This window comes from Cynocephalus volans, chromosome 7 (assembly GCF_027409185.1).
Source record: "Cynocephalus volans isolate mCynVol1 chromosome 7, mCynVol1.pri, whole genome shotgun sequence".
Taxonomy (NCBI): Eukaryota; Metazoa; Chordata; class Mammalia; order Dermoptera; family Cynocephalidae; genus Cynocephalus; species Cynocephalus volans.
In genome coordinates this window covers 142,625,258-142,642,614 of record NC_084466.1, presented here as the reverse complement: position 1 = coordinate 142,642,614, position 17,357 = coordinate 142,625,258, and the positions used below count along the sequence as shown (strand labels likewise).

At 36.3% G+C, this 17,357-nt stretch overlaps 1 protein-coding gene across 2 annotated transcripts; it reads left to right on the top strand.

The window, feature by feature from the left end:
* The first annotated feature begins 225 nt into the window (after nt 1-225).
* Nucleotides 226-17,151, top strand: ZDHHC6 (zinc finger DHHC-type palmitoyltransferase 6). 2 transcript variants are annotated; one of them, XM_063102507.1, is made up of 11 exons: nt 226-456; nt 1,450-2,074; nt 3,683-3,774; nt 4,965-5,124; nt 6,254-6,415; nt 8,834-8,887; nt 13,137-13,304; nt 14,317-14,358; nt 15,000-15,145; nt 15,237-15,283; nt 16,575-17,149. In XM_063102507.1, exons 2-11 carry the CDS (start codon nt 1,808-1,810, stop codon nt 16,676-16,678), a joined length of 1,242 nt encoding a protein of 413 aa, XP_062958577.1. In that variant the 5' UTR covers nt 226-456; nt 1,450-1,807; the 3' UTR covers nt 16,679-17,149. The 2 variants fall into 2 exon arrangements, with proteins under 2 accessions (XP_062958577.1, XP_062958578.1); XM_063102508.1 differs by lacking the exon at nt 226-456 and having other exon boundaries at nt 2,028-2,074; nt 5,057-5,124; nt 16,575-17,151.
* Nucleotides 17,152-17,357: the final 206 nt, after the last annotated feature.

Genomic DNA, 17,357 nt, shown 5'->3' with positions numbered 1-17,357 from the left:
CCGCTGAGGCTTCAAAATTAAGTAATTCGCCAAGGAAAAGAGCTCCAGTTAGTTCCCCCCAAAAGGCTAAGAAAACACGCGTGCTCTCTGGTATCTGTGAAAGCAATTTCCCCCTTCCGCATTCTGGGAAACGGCTCCGGCTCCACAAGCTACATGTCTCAGGGACTTGCTTCCCGGGGGAAGATTGATGCGGCGAACCTCCCGGAAGTGGCTGTAACGAAGACTTGCGCAGGGGGCCTGAGCGGGAGAGTCGCTGCGAGGGCGCTGGCGGAGAGACACGCGGGTCGTAGCGCGTCTCGCACTCCAGCCTCTTGCAAACAGCATTTGCTTAATGCTTTCCCTGGGCTGAGGTATCCATGGCGGAGTTATCCGAGGATTTGAAAATCTGTTCCGAGTGAGCCCAGGCCGCCTTGGATGTGCTATGGCTGAGGAGCGGGCACCAGGGACCAGATTGAGGTGAGAGTCAAGGCAGGGAATGGAACCCCGATTTTGGCGGGGCCATAATCTCCCGAATGGCGAGACCAGCCTCACTTACCACAATGTTCCTGCCCTGAGTGAGGATTTCTAAGCGCTCTGCTCTGTGACACGGGCGGGAAACTGAGGCACGAGGCAGCGGCATCTGCTCCGTACGACTCTCTATTATCCATGTATCTCAGATCCTCTTCCCCCAGCTGAATCCAGTCCAGTCAAAAATAGCCTTCTACAAATCTTCCCCACGCTCGCCGTCCCGCCCTTCCCCTCCCTCGCTCCCAGAGCCACTTCCTCTTCTTTTTTCCTCAAATCTTATTCATACACTCTTTTAGTCATTTTTTCACACACTTCCTTATCCTCCCCTCCTCTGCTCGTACTCTCTTTGCTTTCACTCTCGCTCCTTTACCTTTGGCTCAAATAATAAGACTGTTAGGCTGGTGCGTTGGGGGCAACTGGAGGCGAATGGTGTAGACCAGGTCTGACTCATACTGGGCGTAATTCAAGACTCTGTAAGAGGCAGCTTAGAACTCAGAGAAGAGAGTTAGTTCTATGGCTTGGCTTCTATTCTAGGTTCAGCTGTTATTGACTTGTGACCTTCATCTAATCATTTAGCCTCTCTAAGCCGATTTCTGTTTTATGAAGAAGGAAGCTGAGTTCGATCAACCCTAAGGCCCTGATTTCCAGCTCTAAAATTCTCTGTCTTCTCCAGCTGTTCACTAAATGTTGGACTGTCGCCTAACAAATTGGGGACGAAGGAGTAAAAACAGCTATTTTAGAATCATGTATTCAGTTTTCATGCCATTCAAACTTGAGTCGTATTTTGTATAAGTCAAAAGTAATTCTTTTTGACATTTGACGACAAAGTCATCCCATAGTAGTGCACTCGTGAGATGCTTTTGCTTAGGTGCTTATTGTTGTTAACTGATACAGTATATGATGGAATTTTCTTACTGAACTTACTCATTTTGTTTTCTTTAGGTTGAGTTTCAAACCAAGCTACTGGATTCTCCTGCTTAAGAGTTCTGAGTGCTGGGCCGGCCCCGTGGCTCACTCAGGAGAGTGTGGCGCTGGTAGCGCAGAGGCCGTGGGTTCAGATCTTATATAGGGATGGCCTGTGCGCTCACTGGCCGAGCGTGGTGCGGACAACACCGTGCCGAGAGTTGCGATCCCCTTACTGGTCAAAAAAAAAAGAGTTCTGAGTGCTTAACAGTGAAAAGTGAACTTGAAGGCATGACAATTAAGGAACACACCTGGACTTGTGGCACATGGAAGTGCATGCACAGAAAAAGGAAATCTATAGTTCTTTAAAAGTAGGAAGGCATTCTTCCTTGACAAAATGGGTACATTCTGCTCAGTTGTCAAGTTTGAAAATCTTCAAGAATTAAAGAGACTTTGTCACTGGGGTCCCATCATAGCCCTTGGTGTTATAGCAATATGTTCTACGATGGCCATGATTGACTCTGTTTTGTGGTATTGGCCCTTACATACAACTGGAGGAAGCGTAAATTTCATCATGTTAATAAATTGGACTGTCATGATTCTTTACAATTACTTCAATGCCATGTTTGTTGGTCCTGGCTTTGTTCCTCTCGGGTGGAAACCGGTAAGAAAAAGATCCCTTAAGACAATGAACTCTAATGATAATCATAGTTAGTTTTTGCCTTACCTATTAACCAACAATCAAACACAGCCTACTCTTTTTTCTGGTAGAGACTAAGTGTATTACTCTAATCACTCATTATTTATGCTCAGATAATTCATTTCATATTTATTTGAAAATATCAATTCAAATTAGCATTCCCCAAAGCAGTTTTATTGAATATTTGTACTGCATTAAAAAAAAAAAAATGAGGTGGGATGGGTACATGGTCATAAATTTAGAGAGCACTGAATATCACACACCTCTCATAATTTCACAATGCAGTTTGACTATAGGATCTCTTTCATGTAATTAAAATTCCTTAGAGTTGAGAAAAACTTTAGAAAATGCTAGTTTAAGTCATAAAGTTTTAAAATCATTGCAGTGAAATTATAAAATTGAGAAGTGTAATGTGAATCAATTTATGGCTTCTTAATTGTTAGAAGGTTTATGCTTGTGAATGTTCATATTCCTTGCTGAGGAAAACCACTTGGTAGCTTGTTAAAAATGCTTACTCCTGGGCTCCACTCCAGACCTACTGAATGAGAATCCTCATTTTAACAAAAATCCCCAGATGATTCTTAGGTATATTGAAGTTTGACAACCACTAGTGTATACTGTGTGCAGCATGCTATTCGAAATGGAAACAGTTGGGCAAAATATAATTCATATTCTGAAAAAGCTTGTAACCTAGGAGAGGAACCAATGCACTTATGAAAATAAACTATATAGTAAAATGTGGTGAGTGCTGTTGAACTAGAAGAACTGAGCAATTTCAGCTAGGAGTTTCCAGAGGAGGTGGGAAAGGAGGCATTTCAGGTTGAGAGAATGGTAGGAACACATATTCAGAAACAGTGGACTGTCTTGTGTGACTTGAAAAGAGATGCGGTGTAGAGAAGGCAGAACAAAGGCAGATCACTGAAGGTCTCGAATGCACGAGAAATTGTTAGACCATAGCAGTTTTCAGGCCGAGCGCTGATGTAGAAGTGTGTTGTAAGAATATGCTGTTCGGATTAGAAAGAAGTTACAGTAAGGGAAACTAGTTAAGAAGTGGTTAGGGCTGGCCGGTTAGCTCAGTTGGTTAGAGTGCAGCCTTGTAATACCAAGGTCAAGGGAGTCACGGGTTCGGATCGCCAAACCAGCCAGCCACCCAAAAAAAAAAAAAAAAAAGGGCCCAAGGAAGGGGAGGTAACAGATTTCAGAAGGCATCAACTCATGTTTGGATTCATCCTCACTCTGAAATACCTGCCAAGTTGTCCGCTACTATTTTCTGAACTCCTATCATTCTACAAAGATTTGGAGTAAATAGAACTAGCTAGTGACACTGGATTTGGGTGGAGCTTGGGGAAGAGAAATTAAAAATGACTTCTGGGTAATTAGGAGAGTGATACTGCTCTTAGCGGAAATTTGTAGCTCAAGTAAAAGGACTGGAAATGCAGGTTAAGATTCCATCCTTCCCCCATCTCCCATAAAAGAAAATCGTACATAAGAAAGCACTTATTTATAAAGCCTGGTTAGTTACTATTTGGGTTCAGGTATCTGATGTATTTTTGTTTATATTTTGCTGCCAAGGAAAATTCTCAGGATAATATGTATCTCCAGTATTGTAAAGTCTGCCAAGCATACAAGGCACCACGTTCACACCACTGCAGAAAGTGTAACAGGTATGTCTTTCTTTGTTGTCCACTGGGGGCTGATCAACTTGGTTACTCGTCTTTTTGTTGTTGTTGTTCTTCTTTCTACCACATCAATCCTAGTTTTATTCTCTGCAAGATCGCTATTTTATAAAAGATGTTGTCGAAATACTTGTGTTCATACTCTCCATTTTACACTTGTTATTTATCCAGATAATAAGTAGATTTCATTCTTTTTTGTTATAAGTGAAAGGATTTTTCTACAAAAATACAGATTTACTTAGCCCTTGCCCTGTAAGAGCAAGGTAAAAAGTTATACCTTCAGTTTGTTTCTATGTATCAGGACTAATTGTGTTTGTTGACTGTCATCTTAACTAGCTTCAGAATTGTTCTGAGTCTAAATTATAAAGCAGACCTGCTTTTCCCATTACTTATTGATAAACTTTTATGCTTTATATGCATTGAATAAGTGAACCCAGGTGCTTGTTATCACAAGTGTTTTAATATAAAAAACATAATGGGAAGAAAACTGAATCACTATAAAAAATGTGAAATAAGTTAGGACCATTTTTAGCAAACAGCTGTATCCACTGACTCATAAGAAATTTAGGGGACTGTTGAAGGCAAATAAAGTTTGCTTTGAGGCCACAACATTCTGTTCTAGCAACGATAAGGAACAGAAGCACAGTCAGACTTTGCTTAGTATACCACATCTTATATTCTGGAGTTCTCTTTCTTAGCTCAGATATTGCATATCTAGAAGATACTATGAGAACAGAAAGGAAGGAAGTTACAAGGGTCTGTTTGGGCCCATCAACCCCAGTGGAGATGTGTAAGTGATTTTTCTGAGTCTTTATTGTATTCCATCTCAGTCACTGGTTTTCTGAGCTAGAGAAAAACTGGGACCCATGCTCATTTCTGTAAAATGAACCTTTTAATGGACCTCCCAACACTTCTTTAAACAGACTCATTTGTTGCTGACATCTTTTCCTTAGAAGCTGTTAGAAAGGCTGCCCTTTCTTGTGCTATTTAGAATTTAAAAGGAGTCACTGTTCACAATAGTTTAAAAGCTCATGAGGATTTTTCTTTCTGTTCCATGAAGTATAATTCCCCTGTGACTCATGGACATGCTGGATTCCTGTTTGCTTGATCTTTTGAAGACCAAAGTTTTTTAAAGTAGAATTTTCTGCCTCATGTTTTATGCAAAATTTTCTTGTTAGATGCGTGATGAAGATGGACCATCACTGTCCTTGGATCAACAACTGTTGTGGTTACCAAAATCATGCTTCGTTCACACTGTTTCTCCTTTTAGCACCACTGGGTTGTATCCATGCTGCTTTCATATTTGTCATGACTATGTACACACAGCTTTACAATCGGGTGAGTGGAAATGTTTGTTATAAAATCATTCATGTCTGATTAAATGGTGGTTATCAAGATTATTTAGGAGGTTCCTTTCAGTAATATTCTTTCTGTGATTTAGGTGAGAAAACAGAAATTTGCTTTCTCTCTGTATGGGTTCCTTTTTAAAAAGCATTAAAACTTAATCATTTTAGTATTGTATATATAATTTATTAGATTTCAAGCTTATTAATTATGGTGAGAATAGTGAGGAAAAAAAAGAGCAAGAAGAAAAAGACAACACTAGTGCTTTCTGTTTCCATTCAATTCGTGTGGCAAGTTGTTCTTTTGTTCATTTCTAGCTCCAGTGCCCTGGAAGGTGGCTCATAGGACAGACACATATCCTAAAATATAAATAAATTAAACCAGCAAAAGTTTGGGTTGATTTACAGGCAAGTGGTCATCAATAAAGTTCAGGGGTCACAAATAAAGGTCCCTAAAGAAACCTGAAGAGTAAATGAGGAACATAGGGCTGATGAGACTAGGCGGACTGGAGAGTACCATCCTGCACAGAGCGGACAACCCATATTTGACTGTGGTTAGTTTGTGTTTGGAAATCCCCACCCAGTGATGCTAGATTTTTCAATTTTTCAAGAAAAATTTGAAAAATCTGGATTTTTATGTAAAATCTCCTGATTTTTAAATGTTAACACCTAATTAAAGATATTCTAAAACATCATCCAGGCCAAGTAATACACATCTTCTGCGTTTTACCAGTCCTTAACCACTGGTTATGAAACATGAGAAGAAACAACTAAATTCTAGGCTATATTTGTTGCTGTGAAGAATACTATGAGTATAGAATAGTAAGGAAAAGATAAGAGAACAGTTACAATTCACATCAGTGTCTAGTGTTGTTTATGTATATGAAGGTTTGTGGGATCTACCTAACACTTTCTGAGGAAACAACAAAAACATTTGAGAGAACAAACAATTTTGTGCACTACGAGCTCAAGCCACAGTATTAATAAAAAACAGCTGTTTGCTTTATTTGCATTGGTCAGTGTCAGATTGTCATCTTTTTGATCAAGTTGTTTTAAATGTTACAGTAGAGTTTGACCAGTTACCACAACCAAGTATTTTGGGTGTGTGTTATTGTCGTTTATAGCTCTCCTTCGGGTGGAACACAGTAAAGATCGATATGAACGCAGCCCAGAGAGATCCTCTTCCAATTGTTCCGTTCGGATTAGCTGCATTTGCTGCCACCTTATTTGCCTTGGGATTAGCTTTAGGAACAACCATAGCTGTTGGGATGTTGTTTTTTATTCAGGTAACTTTCTTGTTTACCTCTAACTAAGAGGTGTCAAGTTATTGGGACTAATTGTTTTTTTGTTTTTGTTGTTTTACAAAGCAAACCAACTATATTGAAATTATACACTTATCAAAATATTTTAAAAACACATTTGTGATATAACAACATATATGCTCCTTTAACACATGAAATAGCAATATGTAATGACGGGTCAAATACTCTAATTTTGAAGTAGGGATGAGCATAAGTATTTCAAGAGATCTGTAATATTGTGTGATACGATAATATGAGGGGTCTTCAAAAAGTTCATGGAAGGATTTCTGGGGTTTTTCTTGTTTTTTATTGGAACATGATTGTACATATCTATGGGGTACGGCATTAATATCAATACCTGTGTGCAATATGTGATGCTCAATTAGGATAATTAGTATATTCAACATTACACAATATAGTAATTTTTTGTGGCCCTTTACCAATTTCTAGCTAACCCTTTCTCTTCCTCCCCCTTTTCTACCTTTGGTGGCCTCAGTTCTGTTCTCTCCTTGTGAAAGTTCAATGTATTATTATGATTGTAGTATTTTTAAAAATTTTTTTATTTATTTAGGTTTTTGTTTTTTGTTTTTGGGGTTTTCTTTTTCTTTTTTTCTTTTTTTTTTTTTTTAGCTCTGTTGGGGCTAATTATAATGAGAAAGTGATAAAGACTGCATTTAAGTATACAGTATGAAATGGAAATTATTTTTTACTTATTCCACATAGGTAACTAACTTAATCTACTTTGTATTAATCAGGTAATTTTGAAGTAATTTTGCCATAATTTCTAGGTAATTGATTTAATTTTTAAAATGTTAACTTAGAATTATGTAGCACTTTATAGTACAAAAAGTTCTCACATTTATGGTCTCTCTTGATCTTCACATCAAAGAGGTTGATAGAAGGGTATTACTATTTTCTGTTCCTTACAGATGAGTAAAATTGATTCTCAAAAAGGTTATGTGACTTGCCCAAGGTCACCCATTTGTGTACTCAGTAAACATAATTATTGATGTTATTTTATAATAGTATATATTTAACAACAGTAATCATAATAATATAGCTAACATTTACAGATCACTTGAGTAAGGTACTGTTTTAGGCACTTTAGATGTGTTAACTCATTTAATCTCCACAACAATCCTGTAGTATAGATGCTATTTAATGCTTCCTCTTTGATGAGTTACTCTGCTAATTTCTGAGGCTGCAATAATGAAAACGAAGAGGTTCCTGCCCTTAGAGAGCTCACAATTAAAAAACAGTGAACTAATACAGGGTCATGTGTATACCATAGATTTGTGTACAAAGTGCCATGAGAACACAGAGGAGGAAGACCTAGCTCTGAAGGGACCAAAAACAGTTCTTATGACTCATTTCATTCACTTTATTCATTCATTGAAGGCCTACTGTGGGCCAAGTATTGTGCTAGGCCCTTGGAATATGACAAGGACTCCTGGTCCAGGATTGTTTTTACTGTGACACACTGTCTCCATGAAGGCAAGCCAGACTTCAAAGAAATGCAAAAACTCTTGTAGAATTGTAATTGCTTCAGGGCCCCAATGCATCCATCACCCAACCCTTTTTGAACTTTCAATTTTAAAATAAACTGCTTTTGTTTATATTTTGTACTAGCCTAGGACCAATTCTTTGAAAGTTTTTTTCCAGTGCCTATAATTAAGAGTCATATTAGAAGTAAACCAAGATCCTGTAGTCTAAAAACCTATATAGGTGGAATTAGTCATGTCTATGAAAATTGAATAATAGAATAAAGGCTGAATACATTCAATTTTGGGCAAGCGGAATGTCTAGATTAACTAGGATGAGTCACTGTTACTTGTCATAAATAGATTAATCATAGATTTAAAGTATATTAAAAATAGTGATAAAAGATTTTAATAGCAAAATACACTTAAGTACTGATTGGACTATATCAGTGTTTTATTAATACTCTTAAACCTTGCTCTGAAGATACTATTTAAAACATAGGTTTTGATTAAAATATTAGGTTCATATTTGACTATGGATTGGTATAATCACTTTTATGGAGAGACATTGTGGTGTAGTAGTTAACAGGGACTTTTAAAAAAATTTTTCTAAAAATTAAATTTTTTTTATTCAAAATATTTTAACATTTACTTGCACATATTTTTGGGGTACAGTATGTTGTTATTATACAGGTATGTCCTGCACGATGATTCATGTAGAGTAGATACATACTATCTTTTCCTCTTCCCCAAGAACAGAGTTGGATGGACCACATACTATGTTACTTAACCTCTGTTATCCTTGGTATTTTTATCTCTGGAATGGAGCAATAAAAGCTCTCTCATAGGGGTATTATGAAGATGATAATCTTAAGTGAAGCTAAGTCATATTACTGAATTTTACTGTCTATTTAATTTCCAGATGAAAATAATTCTCAGAAACAAAACTTCTATTGAATCATGGATTGAAGAGAAGGTAAATTTTAATAATTGTATCCTCAATGTTAATGAAATACCGATTAACTAATAGACCAGATTAACTAAGAAGTGACTGAACGTGAAGACTTGGTTTCCTTAAGTCATTTGCATGCCACTAAACAGTAACTGTAGGAAACATTTCAATTCATTCCCGCTTTAATATAACTCCCACAGAAATATGATTCTTTTACACCCTGAGTTGCTTGCTGAAGAGGCGTAAGCTGCACATTAAACCATCTGGCCATCATCTCTCAGACTATAGAAGAAGGCAGCCCATTTGGAAAGGAATTTTCATCCTACCAAGGTGTCATCAAGTTTTTCGTAGTGTTTTAGACATTAGATACGGCTTATAACATTTACCTTGTCACAGACTCACAGCGTCCAATATGTACTTCACACTGTCCATTGTGATTCTGATATAAAACACAAATCTCTACCCTGCTCCCTGCTTAAAACTTCTCAGAGCCTCATCATCATTGCAGCAGGGATTGAAAACCCAGTTGCCAGCAGGGGCTAGGCAGGTAACCTAAATGAGGGAGCAAGCCTGTTTACCTAAATGAGGGAGCAAGAGCGGCCTGACAGATGAAGCTTATTGTTGCCATGAGGGGATATGCACCAGTACTGTGAGATCTCCTAATTGTAGAGACCTGGATTTCTGTGAGATCTCTCTGTTTTTAAATGTTAGCAAGCAATTCAAATTAAACAAACAAACACCCTTTGTGAGCCAAATACAACACATCTATATGACATATTTAGGCCCCTGGCAGCCAGTTTGTGAACTTTAATTTACAGCAGTAGTTCTCAAACTTTTTAGTCTCAAGATTTTTACATTCTCAAAAATTGCTAAGGACACTAAAGAGCTTTGTTTATGTGTATTATATCTATTGATATTTGCCATATTTTCTAACTGAGAGACTTTTAAAGATGTATTATTTCATTTAAAGATAATGATAATAAACCCATTATAAGTTAATAAAGGTAACATTTTAATGAAAAATAATTATATTTTCCAAATTAAAAAACAGGAAGAGTGGCATTTTTTAATTTTTACAGATCTCTTTAATATCTGACTTGACAGTTGGATTTTCACGTCAACTCCTGCATTCAGTTGTTGAGATATATTGATTTGATTGAAGCATATGAATAAAATCCAGCCTCATACAGATAAGTAGGTAGGAAAGTGTGGAGTATTTTAATAGGCCTTTTAGGTGACAGTGGATATTCTTCAATACTACATTAAAACTTGACAAGTGATATTTCGTGTCAGTAAACTTTTTGTACGCTACATAAAAATCCATCAGTATCTTGCTCTTTGAATAGGCCTTTTACCAGTACATGGTTTTACATAATATCAGGGAACTGGTCATTTGGAAAATATTGGGCTAGGTAGATTTTCCGAATATTAACACCTTTCATCATACAGTATCCAAAAATCACATTCATTCATATCACTATCAGTTTCATGAGAAAAATCTTTAAATATTGGAAAGCTGTCAGGCTTATAGTGGTAGATACAAGTTTTCCAAAATTCTGATTTTTACTTGAAAACCTTAATTTTTTCACTGGCAACAAATACTATTAGTTGTTTTCCTTGAAGTGACAGTCTGACTGTTCATTTTTGAGAAAATATTCACCAAATACAGAAGTGTGAATAGCCTTAATTTGTCTGTGACATTACTCATTCTTTCAAGTGCAAATAATATTACATGAAAAAGCTGGCAAAGCTTTTGCTAGCTTGCAACTCAACGAGTGTTTCCCTTGAGATAATCGTTCTACTTAGGCATGCTTTATGTGTTCTTCTCATTTTGTCACACAGAATATTAAAAGGACATATACTTAAGAGTTGAGATTAAATAAAAATAATAACGTTTACTGATTCATCAAGGATGTTCTTACAGGAAATTGTTGTTTTAAACTGTAAGTATACATTGGCAAAGATTATAATGACTACTAATATAGTTTGGTGTCACTGTCTTGATTTCTGCTAAGGTGCCAGCAATTTTACCCACCATTGCGAATGTCAACACAATGAAAAGACAAATAACATCTTAGTATTATCATGAAGATAGTTTGACCTTCAAAAGTTTGACCAAGAAAAGGTCGTGGGGACTCAAAGCAGTCCCCAAAGCATGCTTAGAGAACCACTGATGTACAGTTAAGTTCAAGCTCTTTAGCTTGTACACAATAAGACCTTTCATGACTTCCCCTAATTTGCTTCTTCAACCTCATTTCCCACCTTCCCCACCCCATCTTACACTTTATGCCAAATTACTCATAGTTTGTACATCTTATGCTTCTGTATCTTTGCACATGTTGTTCCCTCTGCCAAGAACACTCTTTCCTCTCTTTTTGCCTGATTTTTTGCTCAAGACTTAGTTTAAGTATTATTTCCTCCAAAGAACATTCCTTGATCCTCTCTAGATTTGGCTAAGTACTTTCTGTTCCCTTTTCTGACAACAGCGTGCCTCTGTCATCTTTTTTTTTTATTTAATTTGTTTATTAGCATGTTCATTGTTACACATAATACTTATTCTTTATGCCCCTTACCCAATCTCTCTCCTTCCTCCTCCTCTCCACCTTCCCCCCTCCTCCGCCTTCCCCTTCCCTGCTCTAATAACCATAGATCTGTTCTCTCCATCTGATAGATTAACTGTTCCTCTGTTGGTTTGTTGCCTAGATGATCTGTCCAGTACTGAGACAGGTGTGATCAAGTCCTCCCCTATTATTGTAAATCAGATGCTTCTTCTATTACTCTGGAGTGTACTTCTCTGTCATCTTTTAACATGTAGTAATTGATAGAATCTGAATTTCACTGAGGGCTCCTCTTAGGCAAAGACATGTCTTATCATTTTTGTAAACTCTCACAGTTTTTCTTTGCAAATAGCCTAAGTCTCTCTTCTTCAAAATTTAGTTCATTTTGAAGACTAAGAATCTTTCATTTATAAAAAGGGAAAAGATTACCCTTTACTATCTGGGTGAGGATGAATTTATACAATTCAATAGATAGATACATGTTATAGCTTGACAATTCTTTTAATAAAAGTTAACATCAATATCACTTTGTCAGTAACCACAAGAAGCTTTTCCATTAAATACTGTCCCCTGATAATCAAATATTTCAAAGTATCATTTCTAGTAAGCATAGTAAATATATTGACATTAGATTAGCATTGTTTTTTTGTTTTGTTTTATTTTTTGCTAATGACCAAGGCACTTTGTAAAGTGCCATGCTAAATCTAGAGGTTATTTTAAAACTGGCATTTAGTTGCTGAGTAAAAAATTCAAATAAGTGATTATATTAAATTTATAGGAAATTTATAGACATTACCACACTAAAATTTATACAACAAATTTCAATGGGGTTTGTACACTTATTGTTGGGATAAATAATGTATCTTTGTACCACTAGGTGTCAGTGAAACTTAAAAAATTCAAAACCAGTTTATCCTTGAGTTAAAACTAACAATTTAAATGCCTCAGATAAAATTTATTCAACCTGAATAGTTGTGTATATGCATAACATATACCTACAAATGCATATATAAATGAGTATGTATACAGGTGTGATGGTATAAATAAATGAAAGAGGTTCTCCTGCACATACCTACTAGCTTTAAAGAATGTTTCCCATAAAAAGATGACTTTCCTGGCCATTCCCACAGGTGTCACTGCCACCCAGGATACATCCATTACATTTTGGTACACCCCACAAAACAGCTCCATCCTAAATAAATCTTTATTTTCTCTTGAATCTGTTTATCAACATTCCTTCTCTATACCTGGATTCTTTTGTGCTGCTGAACAACCAGGAGCATTGAGGATTTTTTTATGTATGGGATAAAGTTAACTAACTCTTTTAACAAGCCTTTTTGAATGTTTATTCCTAAGGAAACACTGTTGTATATTTTTGTTTGCTTGTTTGTTTTGTTTTGTTTTGGGGGGCTGGCTGGTACATGGATCGAACCCTGGACCTTAGTGTTACCAGCACCACATTCTAACCAATTGAGCTAACCGGCCAGCCCCACCCCCCCGTCAGATATTTTCTGGGTGATCACAATTGGTGTTCTGTATCAGGTTCTTCCTGTATTGTGATAAAGCTGTCTGTCTCTTCGGTGTACAATAACATTACAGCAAGGAGGAAGTACTTTTATGAATGACACAAACTTGATGAATAAGCGTTCTCAATATATTACTGAAAGCCACCCAAGGCAGAGGTGTCTGTCATCTTGTATCTTTGTTACCCACAGGCTAAAGATCGAATTCAATATTATCAACTAGATGAAGTATTTGTTTTTCCCTATGATATGGGAAGTAAATGGAAGAACTTTAAACAGGTATTTACATGGTCAGGGGTTCCTGAAGGAGATGGACTGGAGTGGCCGATAAGAGAAGGCTGTCATCAGTACAGCTTAACAGTGAGTATTTTTGTTCACATAGCTCTTCTTTTTTGCATTGCCTTCCACTTAGCTTCCCCATAACTCAGGTGACATTTTGTAGTAAAGTAAGTAATACAAGTGTTTTCAGTATGGCAAAATGAATCTCAGTTAATCCTAAAACATTCCTCGTATCGTGTCTTTTCCTTTATTTAAATCTCTCCTTAACTCTCCATCCCTGTGAGATAAAGTACTGATTCCTTAACTTAGTTTTATAAAATCTGGCCTAAAACTACCTTTCAACTTACAATGTCGTATGAACTCCTTGTACATTCCTTTGCTCACACTGTTTCTCTGTCTCATATGACCTCCTCTCTATGTGAAATTATTAAGACCAGTTCCAGTCCCACCTCTTCGAGAAAGTCTAACCTACCCACTCTAAACTCATCTGGATTTGGCACTTAATCGTATACTACCGTATGGTAGCTCATGAGGTCTTATGTTTTCATTTAATTCTGTATTTTACGTCTTTAACTTAACTTGACAAGATTCTAGGACAGAGATCATATGTTATCTTTATTTCCACTACTATATCTAATATACTACTATTTAATAGTTGCTAGGTAGAAAAAAGTAAATTATAATGACGACTTTTAGTCAAGACTCATTTTTAATAAGTTTTGCAGTTTGTCTGCTGTGTCTCTAAGGGATCAGTGAATCTCAGTGTGTTTACCTTTGGTACCAGCCTGGAAGCTTCTGAGGGCAGAGAACACATCTCCCTGATCCCTGGGCCACAATGAATGCTCTAGGAATATACAGAGATGAAGACATTAGAGGGTGAATACTGAGAAGAAAGCCCTACTCTCAGTCCCTGGTTCTTAGTCACGGGGACTTTTTTCTCTGCCAAAAAGACCAGAGACCTTTAAATTGCTAGCAATTTGAACTACTAGAAAATTGGGGGTTTATCATGTCACTCTGATAGTAGATTAGGATGGCTTTTTTTTCAGCATTGAGACAAAAGACTTAATTTTTTCTTTTTATATCTTCCAAACAGATAGAACAGTTGAAACAAAAAGCAGACAAGAGAGTCAGAAGTGTAAGTAATTCTTTTACATTGGAACTAATTTCTTTTTCTTTTTGTCAAGTTCTACACTTCTGTATAGTATTTTCAATTGCCTTTGAGTGGAAATCACCTGTTGGCTTTTGTTAAATAATATTCCTTGATACATTTGTTGAAATTTGATGCACTTTAAATTGCCAGTGTAGGAAAATAGTTATTTTCAATAGCTTGTTAATATGAAGCCCATCCTTACAACTATATTATTAGATATGATAACCACTAGCCACATGTGGCTGTTTAAGTTTAAATTAATTAAAATGAAATAAAATAAAACATTCAATTCCTTGGTTGCACTAGGCACATTGTAAGTGCTCAGTAGCTATATGTGTCTAGAAGCTACCACATTGGGTACCACAAATATAGAACATACCCATCATTGTAGAAAGTCAAATAGCACTGCTGTAGAATTTAATTCATAGTTATGTGCTTGAAATGAGGGGTAAGAAAAGCCCTGAGAACTAAAAATACCAGTTGCTTCCTATAAGGGTACTGAGTGAATAGGGAACTAGGAGGGATGGCTTGTCACTGGATATTCTACCTTTAAAATTTTAAATTAAAACTAAAAAACTCGTATCATGGGTAAATATTCAAATTGTTCTTTTGATCACTGATGACAGGTTCGATATAAAGTAGTAGAAGATTATAGTGGTGCCTGCTGCCCTTTGAATAAAGGAATCAAAACCTTTTTCACAAGCCCCTGCACTGAAGAGCCTAGAATACAGCTACAAAAAGGGGAATTTATTTTAGCTACAAGAGGTTTACGGTAAGTAATAGGAAGTACTGTATTTCTTCTTCAATGACAAAATTGACATCTAGCCCCCCCAAATTAATTTTAATATTTTAAATATTTTCAGATACTGGTTGTATGGAGACAAAATTCTTGATGATTCCTTTATAGAAGGTATGGAAACAGAAGGAGATGTTTAAAGGACAAGACTACTAGCAATAATTCCAAATTTTATAAGAATAACTTTTATAAACAATCACATGGCAAGTGCATTAAGGCAACTGCATAGGAGGGGACATCATTAAGCAACAAAAAGAAGCTCCTTATATATTTCTCCATAGTACTTGTATTTTGTCAGGTCTTTCTAATGATAGCTAACTTTTGAGCTCATACCTAATTATGTGACAGGCATTTGTGTAAGTACTTCACTTGTGATACAGGATGAGCATCCCTAATTCAAAAATCCAAAACCTGAAATGTCCTAAAATCCAAAACTTTTTGAATGTCAACACATTGCTCAAAGGTCAGGCTCAAAGGAGATGATCATTGAAGCATTTTGGATTTCAGATTTTCAGATTAGAGATGCTTAACCGGTACGTATATGCGAATATTCCAAAATGTGAAAAAATCCAAAATCCAAAACATTTCTGGTCCCAGGCATTTCAGATAAGGGATACTCAACCTGTATTAAAGTCCCCAACAGACTTCTGAGCTAGGTAGTATAATTTACATTTTATACATGTGGGAACTGAAGCACAGAGAGGCTAATCAGCTTGCCCATAGCCACGCAATAAACACAGGGAAAACCAGACTCAAATGCAAGCTGTCTGACTCGAGTCTGTGCACCAAACCCCTATGGCATATGCTCCTGCTTTGGATATATGCCCTCTTAAGTTATTATAAAAGAAACTTTCTTTGTTTTTTTTTTTTTGTTTGTTTGTTTGTTTGTTTTCTTGTTTAAGTTTTAGAATTGTTTCTTTTAAAAGTGAAGATAAGCCAGGGATACTCTTTAAAAAAATCACTGAGTTAGTCATAAATTAACCCCATATGACAGCTTAGGTAAACTTGATATAAAAATTTATATGTTAGAAAAAGTCTAAAAAGGAAATTCACAGAGGCTTTAGGGATATAGTTCCCTGGAACAGACACAGTGTGATTGTGTACCAAAACCACTTTTCACCGTCATGCACATGTAAGTGAATACCCGTATTGAGAAGTTCCCTCAATTCCAGTTAGGAGCTGTCTTGAATCACATTAGTCCCTTTCCCAGATAATGGAATTTGGGAAATATCTTTAGGAGCATTTAAAAACCATATTTTTCCCCTCCAGCTGTGCTCATAAGAGACGGTGAAGGGGAAAAAAAGTATAACTAAAAGTTTATTAAATTGAAGTAATAGGACTTATCGGTCTCAGTAATGTCACTGCCATGCATCTATTTCATCTCAGATTTCATTTTCTCCCTCAGGTGTCTCAAGAATGAGAGGATGGTTCCCTAGAAATTGTGTGGAAAAGTGTCCCAGTGATGCTGAAACAGATCCATCCCCAGAGGGCGAGAAGAAAAATAGATAGCCACTGTTAAAATGAAATTACTCTTTAGGTCTGCTCTATTACTTGAAAATTATACATATTACTAAAGAATTATGCAATGAGCCTACTCTGGTTAAGGTGTTCTTTTCCTCAAAGGTGCCCTAGTACCATGATTTAAATATTTTTATCACCATTTTGAAATGAAGAAGCCATTCTGCATATGCCTTTGAATTCCTGCCCCTCTTTACAACTTCTTCCCCCCAAAAGGAAAAACATTTCATCCAAGTAAGTTGATTGCATTTTCTCTAGGATATTTTTATGCGCTGCACACTATGGACCTCACCTACAGAAATAGTTCCCCATTTGCCAGGAGCATCTGCATGTGATGCTTTTGTTTTCCCTTTAGTTGATATTTCTTATATAATATTCTAGATACTATAGAACTTAATTTGTCAGATTCAATATAAGCTCAAATTTTGTTATCTGTCTTTTAATAATGCAGATTTTGTCAAATCAAATAAAGATCAATGGATGTTCTGTAATAAATCATAGTTTTTACTTAAAGCATTTCTCTTTTTGCTGACAAAAAGATGTTTGTCTTAGTTCTTTATGGGAAAATTGCTCTGCTATCCTGTGAAAAACAGGCACCTTGAATCGTTAGTCTTAACACATGACATATTCACCTCAATATATGAACCCTATTAATGGCATATAGAGATCA